Source organism: Colobus angolensis, unplaced genomic scaffold (genome assembly GCF_000951035.1).
Source record: "Colobus angolensis palliatus isolate OR3802 unplaced genomic scaffold, Cang.pa_1.0 Scaffold85, whole genome shotgun sequence".
In the NCBI taxonomy this organism is placed as follows: domain Eukaryota; kingdom Metazoa; phylum Chordata; class Mammalia; order Primates; family Cercopithecidae; genus Colobus; species Colobus angolensis.
The window spans coordinates 2,261,995-2,274,243 of record NW_012122376.1 but is presented as its reverse complement, the minus strand read 5'-3'; the positions used below and the strand labels follow the sequence as shown (position 1 = coordinate 2,274,243).

Here is a 12,249-nt window from a genome sequence, read left to right as displayed (position 1 = left end):
CTGCAGTCTGAAAGCTCTTGCATTATGGCTAAAAGGTATTGTTGAGACTGAAGGTCAGCAAGCTCACCCTCCAAACATTGTGCAGATTGTGTGAGGACAGCCTGTGGTCATTAAAGTCAATGAGCTGTGCTGGTAAATTTCAGGCCAGAATTCTACAGCATGGACAGATGTGCTTTCTTGTCACCTGAGAAGAAATAGAGTCCACTGGAAATTAGTTTCTGAGTGAGGCAGCACACAGCCAGGGGTGCACGTGTAGGTGAGGGTGTGCATTTGTAGGCATCCGAGGCAAGTGCCCCACTGTGCACCCCAGGGCTCTGTGGCTTTGAACTTTGCGGCTGAAGGGCTCAGAATCACACGGAGCCTCTTTTCTTTGCAGAGTCCACTTTAGGCAAATAGAGCTGAAATTTTTTGAAGCTTGATGGGATCTCGAAAAACATCCAATCTACCCACTGCTCTAGTTACCCAGATGGGGAGTTCAGAGAGTGTCACTCCTCCACATCCACTGAGCTAGAAATAACAGATCAGCAACTCTACAAAAAGGTGCTCCAAATGTGGTATATCTACACCATGGACTACTACTCAGCCATTAGAAGGAATGAAATCATGTCTTTCGCAGCAACTTGGTTAAAGCTGAGGCTATTATTCTAAGTGAAGTAACATAGGAATGGAAAGCCAAAAACTGTATGTTCTCATAAGCGGCAGCTAAGCTACGAGTATGCAAAAGCATACAGAGTGATATGATGGGTTTAGAAACTCAGAAAAGAGAGGGCGAGAGGTGGGCTTAGGGATTAAAAAAAACACATCAGGTGCCATATACACTACTTGGGTGACGGGTGCGCTAAAATCTCAGAATTCACCACTGTATAATTCATCCATGTAACCAAAAACCGCTTGTACCCCCAAAGCTACTGAAATTATTAAAAAGGTATTCAAGACTCCCCTGGTCTCTGTGACTATCTCTTTCCTCAAATGGTAGAATGAAGCCTCATGGCTTAAAGCCACTCATGAATCTCTGGGATATGTGCTTTTTCTGGGGAATGTTGGCTCATAGGATGTAGAATGAACATACACTGCTTGCCTAAGATAACCCCTTACAGGAGTAGTCATTTCACAAAATCACAATAAAAAATCTTCTCTGCACCACCAAAGCCAAAAAGTAAGTTGGGGGAAGTTTCCACACTCTTGCTGGCCTCCTCTGAGATGAGTGTTTGAGATCTGGCTCTTATTATTAGTAGAGAGCCTCTGGTGAAAAGTACTATAAATCCAAATTATTATTTCACACCATGAAACGTGGTTTAAAAATGAGGATGTGCTTTAACTGGGGTAACACACAACAATGCAGTGGTATATTTCTGGAATCATCATCAATAAGGAAGATGAAGTGCTTAGCTTGAGCAATCTCTTTAAATACTAAAGTGGGATTTATCTTTGGAACACTGGTAGCTGCTTATGTTGTCCTTCTTGTAATAAGTCTGTAAGACATGCATTTCAATGGTTTAATCAATCTGAAAGCCATATCAAAATTGCCTTAAAAATCTCTGAGCATTAAATATATATGTAGTTGTTAACATTAATTACATCATTTAACATTTCTATACACATCATAACTTTAAATGTTTTATAGTCATTTTTATTAATAAAGCTTTAATGAACCAAAGTTGTACTGTAAAGTTATTATGCACATTCTGCACTTTCAATTGTATACTAATATCTTTAAATACCTTTTTCCAAATAGAAATTCAGTAATTCATAAACCAGAGCCTCTTGCAGAAAGTAAAGTTGAAAATCAGAAGTTTACACAGAGAAAAAAAGAAATCTGGCCTCTTTCCTCCAAAAAATGCCTGCTTTCCTCTTTTGATTTCCCAAGAAAGGTGAAGAGTTCTCGGGGCAGCCCACCTTGGGAATTCTGCCCGACCCTGGAAATGGCAGAAACAGCAACAAATCCTGGCCGAGATGCCCCAGAAGACACAACCAGGGGGACAGAAAATTGCTGCTGCTGCTACTTTTTGGCACAGAGACTCCCTGACTTGCCTGATTTAGAAAATGTCCTATAATTACTATACACGCACACACATACACACATTCACACGCATACATTCACACATACACACTCCATTATGAAGCTTTGCAGTCTAGCTTTTATATCAATGAGGCTAACTTGAAAAGTAAAAAGTACAGAAATCAGGACGCTTCCAAATACGCAGATGTTTGGCGAGAGAGATGAAACATCTGGGGGCGAATGGCATTTCATTCTTCTCACCCTCTTTTGGAAAGCAGTTTGGGCATGTTGTAAATTAACTTCCTTTGGAGGCTATCATTTCCTTCTCATTACATATGGTCTGGAACTATTGGGAACAAGAATTTGACAGAAGGCCTCTTACATTCTACAAAAGTGTCAACTAAAAAAATCTATCCAATCAGACATCGATGCTGAGCTATCAGTTGTCAACTATGAGCAGAGCAGATCACTGCAAGTCTACTGAGAAATGCCTCTTACAGAGTAAGTTTTGTGTAAGAAACTCACTCAATAGCTCCTTGCTTGGACATTTACACAGGTCACCCTCCTGCAGATGCATGCACCACTCACCTGCCCTGTAACTCCAGCCGGGAATGTGAATGGACAGTTGGTTGGCATGACCGCTGGCACGACAATGAGTTGCGTGGTCCTTTTCCCCTTTCCTTACAGTGACCTGGTTAACTCCCACATTTGCCAATTCTGTGTTTTCCAATGGAAAAGAACCACTCCAAGGACGTGCGCCGGTCCCCAGATGCACCCGCTCCAACGATGGGGTTTCCTTCAAGTGACTTTCTTGTAAACCTGGGTTCCAGCGCTGGCCTACGAGGTCCTGGTCTCTCTCCACGAGCTCCTGCTTCAGGGCTCCGCTTATTGGCTCCCTGTTCACTAGGCCATCTACTCCATCTGCTGTTAATCTGTGGGAACTACAACTGAGGTTGAGCGACAGGACGGATCTGTGCATTTTGGGGCTGGCAATTTGGGGTGGCTCAATGGGGACGGAGAGAGACTTGTCTACATAATAGATTGAATTTGGACACTGCTGAGACACCCTGAGGTGGACGCAGGAACTGAACACCAGCGGGCTCTTTCCTGACAGTGGGGTATCTGGCTCTTTGTCATCCACGTGGGTGACCCAGTACTTGCGTCTCTCACACAACCCTGTGTGGGCCTCGGGAACCTTCAGCCGCACCACGGAGCTGTTTCCGGAGAACTCTGTGCAGGCAAAAGATCTCTGATGCCGACCTGGATGGGCGCCATTGGCCAGAGCTGGGGGCGCCTGGAACAGTGTGTCCTCAGCCCTGCACTTGGGGCACAGAGAGTCCCCAACAGTCCCCCACAGCAGGGCGCTGGCTGGGGGGCCCACGCGTCTGGCCGTGATGGTGATGGATGCAAACCCTCTGCGGGGACCCCCACAGGGGCTCTCCTCTTTGGGTGGCAGCTCTGTCTCAGGTCCTCGCTCATCTGACGGTGCTGGGATTCCTAATCTGCCCGGAAGTAACGCAAATGCCCTGTGAATGCTGACTCCGCTGCGATTAGCCAGAGATTGCTTGGTGTGATGCGCACGAGCCTGACCAATCGTACAGGGCAGGGGCAAGGAGGCCCTGTTTTCTCTCGGCTTATTCTCATCAATCATCTGGGAGATGACTAAGGATGAAATCATTTTTGTGTTTTGTGATGCCAGGGTCTCCTGCAAATAGAAAAAGATTCCAATTATTCAAGCAGTCTATTGAAACACAGACCGTAAACTCTCTTTCAAGGGCCACCAGGATGCTGGAGCACTTGGTTCGTAACACTCAGATGTCTTGTCCAAGGCTTTTTACTGCACACCTGATGCTCAGAGATGTCAGGAAAGGCAGGAAAACTAGATGTTTATGACAAGTTACATGTTCTGGAAACATTGGCCTGAGTCATGAATTGGTTTTCTCTGCTGGGCATCTATTCTTAATTTACCTAATGATGTGTCAACGGGGATCATCTAATTCTGATAACCACCTCCACCAAGCCCAGGAGCCCCCAAATACAGGCTTGCATCCTCAATGGAGAGGAAAGACAGAATTCTGGAGATGGGCTGGAACTTTGGGCCGCAGGTTTATGCAGGAGATGAGTCCCCACTCCTGAAAGGAAACAGCAACGGTGGTTACCAGGAGGCCTCTCCCTACCTTGGTCCTTTGCAGTCCTCCACATTTGCCAGTTTAGACTCTAATTCAGTTGCTTCCTGCTGCTTGGCATCATGGAGGTCAAGGTCCAGAGAGCAAAATAATAGAAATCAAACGCCCAGCCAGGCGCGGTGGCTCACGCCTGTAATCCCAGCACTTTGGGAGGCCAAGGGGGGCAGATCACCTGAGGTCGGGAGTTTGAGACCAGCCTGACCAACATGGAGGAACCCCAACTCTACTGAAAATACAAAATTAGCCAGGCATGGTGGTGCATGCCTATAATCCCAGCACTTTGGGAGGCCAAGGGGGGCAGATCACCTGAGGTCAGGAGTTTGAGACCAGCCTGACCAACATGGAGGAACCCCAACTCTACTGAAAATACAAAATTAGCCAGGCATGGTGGTGCATGCCTATAATCGCAGCTACTCAGGAGGCTGAGGCAGGAGAATCGCTTGAACCCAGGAGACGGAAGTTGCGGTGAGCCAAGATTGTGCCATTGCACTCCAGCCTGGGCAACAAGTGCGAAACTCTGTCTCTCTCACACACACACACACATTAAAAAAGACAAAAAGAAAAAAAAATCAAATGCCCTCGTTTGCCCAGACCAACACTATGGCAATCAGTTGATTTCATCTATCAGAATTGGGAGGACAGGGGACACTGGACCAAGGCACATGTAGCTTTGCTGAATTTCAATGATCAGTTGCATGAGTTTTTGTCCAGTATTTGTAAAGGACCAAGGTGTTTCAATTTTCCTAATCAGCAGATTGTCCTAACAGTAAATTGCTCATGTGTCCAAAAGAGTGTGCTATGATTTTTAACAAAGCATCTAGCCAGGTCTGTACTCATTTGTTTCTATTATGATTATGTATGAAGCACTACAAAATACAACACAGAAGATGGACTACACCCCAGCACTTAGTGAAGGCTAACAGGGTCCTGGCCCCCTTGTAGACATTCATTATGGTACATGCTTACAATGAATCCTTGCATAGAACGACACAGGATCTGGAATAATATATGTAACCACCAAACTCCCACTGCTTGCAGATAATCTTTGCTTTGGGGGCCTGAAGACATAACTGGATGCCCAACAGTTGCCACAGCAGCTCCCAAATCCCAACATGCAGAGAATGGCCTGGGATGTTACCACCGCAGATTCCCCAGGCCCCAGAGATTGATTCTGTAGGTTGTGGGTGGCACCCAGGCATCTGCGTTTCAACTGACATCCCCGTGATTCTGATGTAGGTGATCTGGGTCGCATACTTTGAGAAACACAGACAAGTTGTGAGGCTGCTGGTCTTCTCAAGACAACATGTTTTGGAGAGGAAGGGCCTGTGTGTGTTGGAAGCAGGGTATTTGCTCATTCCAAGAGGTGACAGCAAGCACAGTAGCATTTTTATTTTCTTCAGGGCAGGACTAATATTTGCTTACTCAAATAACTGCATGTTTCCCACTAGCTGGACATTTGGCATGGCAGGTCCACATGGCTGCAGGAGGGCCAGTGTGTGATCTTAGCTGCCTGAGGGGCTTTGTATCCTTAGAGTCAGGCATGAGAAGATAGTTGGCTTGTTTTGCATGACAATCTCCATCACATTATATATATATTTAAAAAAAAAAAAAAGATACATGGGAAGTTGCACATTCAAAAGATACCCAGAGATGAGTGAATAAGAAGAAATAGATAGGAGAGTCATTTTAAAATTTACTTCATTTAAAAATAAATCAAAATATCCCTGGCTACTTTAAAAAAAAAAAAAACGGTCAATGCAGTAGCACCGAGTCATGAAAGGGGACATTCAGCCCTCTCTTTTAGCCCAACGGCTACCTCACACTTCCAGATCATATCATGCGTTGCTTCTCTGAGGCTAGCTCTGCTGGAAGTCCTGTCAGGTGGGGCTTCCTCTCTAGCAGTTGTCAGCCCAGGGTTCATCAGTCACCTAGGAACTCATCCAAACCCCAATGCCCAGGCCTCATTCCCAGATAATTACATTGGAATTCCTGGGCAGGGAGGCCCAGGTATCAGTGTTCTTAGAGCTTCCAGGGAGATTCCAGCCTGCAGCCCCAACACTTCTGCAGCACCCTGAATCCTTTCCACTTGTACCACTTTTTATGGATGTAGTTTACATACAAGAAAACCGAAATGCACCTGGTGCCTATTTCCCTTGGTACACAGTCCCTCCCATTTTAGTTAAATTTAGTTCTGATCATAATTGCTCTTGTGTACCCTACGAGGAGTGCAATCATACCCAGTAGGAACTCCTTTGACACTGCTCTTTGAAGAATAAAAAAAAAAGACCCACTTTGGAAACTGCAGTGTAGGTCTTATTTTACAGGGCAATGTTTCCCAAAGTTTGTGCCAGGGACTGCCTGCATAGAAACCACCTAGAGTGAGTGAGTGAGAGAGAGAGATGGGGTGTGTGTGTGTGTGTGTGTTGGTGGGGAGGACATGTTAAAAATGTAGATTTCTAGACCTCTCCCTCCTTGGACTTAGGTTGCTCAGGATCTATGGGGATAAAGCCTAAAATTTGTGTCTTTCACCACCTCCCAGGTGATTCTTCTGCATGGATATGGTGGGAAGGATGCCAGCCTAGGACTCAGGCCAGCTGGGGTCTAGCGTGAGCCGGGACTCCCATACTGGCTGCAGGACCTTGGACAGGGCCTTTGGCTGTCACAGCTGCTAAGCAAGGAGAAAACAGGGGTGACTCTCGGGGTGGGGGGGCCTCCAGGCTTCCTCGTACTGTGGTCTCCACTATCAAGAGAGTACCTATTCTTCAGGCTCAGGACACCATGACACCCGTGAGCTTGGCATCAATGAGGGGTGTGTTGCTGGGAATGAGAGAATGTCATCTCACCTTGGAACGACAGGAATGGGAAATACCTGACTCTGGCTACACGTCTGGACTGAGCCCTGAAGCCACAGTCAGAGCCCAGGGCTATGCATGCTGAGGGATGCCCCCAGGCTGTGCTGAGGGGCTGCAGGCCTGTACGTCCCTCCAGAAGATCCTAGAGGCCCAGAGGACGGGATAAGGAATTAGTCACTGTTTCATTAAGGGGGGCCTGGCAAGTGTGACCATGATTTTTTGACTCTGTGAGATGTGAATGGATGAGGGAAGAGCAATCATGACCGGCATGAACTTGAACTTATTTCTGAAGCCCTGGAGTCACTCAGGATGTCAAGGTGACGCTGCTCCTGAGGGACAAATACTGATGAATGCCCAGTTCCAAAGAAAAATCGATTTGCCCTCTCAAGATACTAATGTGTGATGTAATTCTCCAGTACTCTTCCCATGACCCGGCAGAAACGAGTGGATATCCGACATAATCTAACCTACAAAGGAGTGAGGAGGGTTCACATCAAAGTGATGCCATATTTCAGTGGAATTTACAATGGAATACATTTGAGTTTACCTGAATTACATAAACAGAAATGACTCATTGTATATCCAATATATTGAAATTTTGCTGATAGAAATGTAGAAGTCATGTAACTTTTTAGGTGCAATTCTATTATTCATAACATACAGTCACAGTCAAACTCTTTAACTGTGCATTCCACGTATTTATTTGGGTACCTACTATGTGCCAAGTGCTGCATTTTCCCAGGGTGTAGTCTCAGTTTTGACAAAAGTCCCCAAAACAACAAACTGGGAGATATTGAAAAGGAAACACTGGAGGACTCTTTGCTCTTTAATACACAGGACACTCTTGTTTGGGAAGTTCTGTGTATTAAACCCTATTCTGTCAGTGAGACCCATTAAATGATTGAAGATAAGGTCCAACCTCTTAAAAATCTGTGTGAGTTTGCCAGGGCTACCATAGCACCAAAGTACCACACACTGTGTGACTTAAACAACTGAACTGATTTTCTCAGTTCTAGGAGCTGGAAGTCTGAGATCAAGGTGTCACAGGGCTGGTTTCTTCTGAGGCCGCTCCTTGGCTTGTAGACGGCCATCTTCTTCCTTCATCTTCACAAGGCCCTCTCTTCTGTCCTCTGCCCCATGTCTGGGTCCTAAACTTTTCTTCTTATAAGGACACCAGTCAGATTGGATTAGGACCCACTCTAATGACCTCACTTAACCTTAATCACTTCTTTGAAAGATGCTACCTCCCAATGCAGTCACATTCTGAGAAAGTAGAGGATAGGACTTCAACATATAAATTTAGTGGGGGCTGGGGGGATGCGATTCAGCCCCTAACACATGATTTTGTGTTGCATTCCTCTTCTGGGTCTCGGAAACCAAGAAGGGGATGAGATGGGGGGTTATTTAATGTTCCTAAGTCAGCCGACTACTTTTAAAACTGGGCAAATTTTCTCTAGAAAGTAATTACATCCTTTACGCCAAACATCTTCTCAAATCAAGCTATTTCAGGGTGACATTCCATCCTCCTTTCTACTGGGTTAACTAAACATGTCTTTACAAAGAGATTCCTTTCATCTAAAATAAAATTAACAGATTTGATTTAAAAGGAGGATGAAAATCATCTCATATTTACGGTAGAACATTCGTGTTGGAGAGAGGTCAGATGCGTGGCTGGGTTTTGTCTCGGTTTGGTGAACCATCCATTTCCTGACCAGCACCACACAACACATTTTTTCACATTTTCTTTCTCAGAGATGCTGCTTTAAGATATTGATTTCTCTTAAATGTTTCAAAGATGATTTTGTAGTGCTGGTAACTGCTTTCACAGTTTTATGCTTTTATTGACTGTTTTTAACTTTATATTTATGCCTTGAGGTATTTCTAAGAGGGCGTAATTTCATAAATTGAAGCCAGAAAGAGTCAAGTAGCAGATGATCAGAGGAATCGGCTCTTAAGCCACTGGAGTGACAATACCTCCATTCCTGTAGCAATTTATTTCTCCAAAGAATAAGCCTCTCCTCCCATCTCTACCTTGAAACCTGAATTTTTCCCCATTGCTGCTCTGCAACCTATGCTGTACTTGCCCGAAGATTCTTTGGCTGCAGCTTCCCACAGAAGACCCTGCAGTCCTCTCCACATTTGCTGCAAACCTGCCTTCCTCCTTTGAGTTGATCTGGAGCCATGGTCACTGTCAGCCTAGGGGCATTTCATCCTGAATGGAAGCGCATTTTTCAACGTATGAGCTTGCTCAATTATGTAGCAACAGGGGAAGACAGTTTAAAGACAAATAGAAAAATCTGATCTTTTCTCACTCTGCATCGTGAAACTTTGGCCTTTCCAGGCAGTTACTAAAAACAAAGAACTCAATGCAGTGTGACATAGAGCACTGAAAAGCCAGGAAGAATCTATTTTTCCCCCAATTTTTAAATTGTGGTAAGATACACATAACATTTACTATCTTAGCCATTTTTAAGTGTACAACTTAGTGGTATTAAATGCATTCATAATGTTGTACAACCATCACCACTATCCATTTCAAGAGCTCTTTTCATCTTGTAAAACTGAAACTCTATACCCAGTAAACACTCACTTCCCAGTCCCTTTTCTCTATTCCCTCACAACCACTAAGAATCACTGTTTTTTTTTTTTTTTAAAGGGGAGTGGGTAAGTAAATCGTGACTGCACAACTGCATCTTGTATTCTGCAGAAATTAAAAATACAAATTATAAATAATTTAAATGACACGAGGAATAGCTTATGATGCGGTATTATAAGAGAATAATACAAGAGAGCTACAAAAGTTAAATGACATCACAGTCTTATGTTAAAATGCATGGGGAAAATAGAGGAAAATGTACAGATAAAGATTTTCTTATTTGTTTCTGTATTTTCCTGTTTCTGCATTGGGTTGCTCTTACTTTTATTAAGAGGAAAATTTTTTAAAAAATTTTTTAAAGAAAAGAACTCTGTTCTATATTTACTCCTTTTAAATAATCATTTGGCAGAAAAGGTGACTTCCTATCATTGCTACAGCTTGAATGCATTTTGGAAGGAAAAATGATCAATCTTGTGGGGGCTCCGGAGGAGAGGCAGAAACTTACGGCAGCCACAGTCGCAGGGCAGCAGGGCAGTCCCTGGCGTGTTTCATCATCTTATGACAGCCTTCTAGCGCACGCCCAGGGACGAGCTCTAAACATTCCAAGTTAGGAGGAAAATTTGAGTCACCTACTGACCAAATTAGATGATCCAAATGATGCCAGAGCAGGTGGTCAGAAGGTATAATTTCCAGAGTTATTGAACTCAGTCACAGATAATGACCAAGCATGAGAGCGAAAGAGGGGAGAGAGAGAGAGAGAGAGAGAGAGAGAGAGAGAAGTCTGTGTGTGTGTGTGTGTGTGTGTGTGTGTGTTTTACAGGGATGCAGCCACATAGCCACAAACATGGACATCAACATTAGTGACTAAATGATTAATTTGTGACATCAATAGGAAAATGCTGAAATTTGCCAGCTCAATGTGAAAAACAGGTGACAAAGATCCTCAGTTAATATCTGTCTTAAAAAAGAGTAGCGGTGGAGCTCAGCGGGATTGCCCCCACGCCCTTCCCTGACTCGATCTCTCTCCTCCTAACTGGCATCTCCACCCAAGGACGGCTCTCAGTGATCCACTGCTCTTTCCACACATTTTCCTCCCCAAACCCAGGGCTCTGACTCCTGCTCTGAGGGAGCAAATTAATTACAGCCATGCATCTTTACATCTTGAGACAGTGAGCTTGGTGCTTTCACATAGAAAGAGCTTTAAATATTGATGAGTAAATCTCAGGACCCCAAATAACTTTCTTTCTCCATCTTGTGGGATTTCAGTCCCCGAGTTTCTGAAGGAAATGTTGAGCTTTATTAAATACAGAGCTAAATCAAAGTAATACCTAACACAAGCATTTTAGGTAAAAAAAAATTATTTAACAGGTATCTTTGTTACTTTAATCTGTTATAAGAGAGTGATTCTTATAATTCCGCTCTCTCTTAGAACTACAAAAATTGGCGGCAGAATCTCCATCTGTGACAGATAGCAGATGCCTTGTAAACTGTAACATCTTGGACAGTTTTTTAAGGTGAGAAAGTCCATACTGTAAATCTTGTTAACTCAAAAGAGATTTCCACCGTGACAGTCCTTTAGACCAAGCTAAGAACAAAAGCTCCAGAGCCAGGCAGATTATACGAGCTGTGAGATTTGGGGCAAGTCACCTACTGAAGCTGTAGTTTTCTGATTTTTAGGTATTAATATAAGAGCAGTACCTGTCTCGTGGGGCTATGGGAAGGATTAACTGAATCAGTCGATTAGTCAGAGCCTGGTATATGATACATTGACAATATTAACCACTGTGCACCAAGCTCTTTTGTTCCCTACAATCTGAAATATTTCGTTTTATAAATATGACCTCTGATTTTCTTCCCTGTTCAGACCACTGACACTTTTTGCAGTTCTAACAACCTATACCAGCTTGTTAGATATCAGAATATCTCTTTCGCATCTTCAAAATGCTGTATGGCATCATTCTCCCTCTCTTTCTGTCTCTCTCTCCAGCAGATAAATTTTAGTTTAAAATTGAGAGCAATTGCCATATTCTAAGATGCTGCAAGCTTACAAATTGTTGCTGAAGATGATAAAAGAATAATTAAATCTATAGCATGGTTAGATTGTTTGCTGCATTAATTCAACTTTTGACTAAATAAAATAAAATGCAATCACATTACAAGTAAGCCAGTGATTATATTTTATAGATGGGTGCATTTTGCTGACCATTCTAGAAATTAGAAATGTATGTTACCTTGGTGAAGTCAGATTTCGCCTCTGTGACATCAGACTGGAGATTTTTAAGGGCAATTTGATCGCTTGTACTGTGGTAGTTGTCCCGTAATCCTAGGCAAAAGGAGATAATATTGCTACTTTTTAGTAGATAAAAGGATAAAATGGAATATATAACTCTACTGTAAAATTTAATGTCACCTACTCACATATTCTATCAGCCAATAGTAAATCCAGGATAGTCTAACCATGACAAAACCTTGCACATTTCTCTTATTCCATCCCCTCTATTTAACCTCTCTGGGTTCGTTATTAGTTTATTCAGCTGCAAGATTTCTTCCATACGATCGTTTGTGTTCTTTAGACTCAGTCACAATTACAGAATTTTAGCCCTATCATATTCACCA

At 43.4% G+C, this 12,249-nt stretch overlaps 1 protein-coding gene across 3 annotated transcripts in view; it reads right to left on the bottom strand.

Moving 5' to 3' along the window:
• LOC105503322 (chromosome unknown open reading frame, human C10orf90) overlaps positions 1-12,249 on the bottom strand; it is a 241,141-nt gene that overhangs the window by 69,216 nt on the left and 159,676 nt on the right. For all 3 annotated transcript variants that reach the window (XM_011930181.1, XM_011930184.1, XM_011930182.1), the window contains 2 exons: positions 11,865-11,956; positions 2,588-3,704 (listed from right to left, as the gene is read on the bottom strand). In XM_011930181.1, the coding sequence (XP_011785571.1) occupies positions 2,588-3,704; positions 11,865-11,956 (1,209 nt within the window). The remainder of the gene's footprint in view (positions 1-2,587; positions 3,705-11,864; positions 11,957-12,249) is intronic.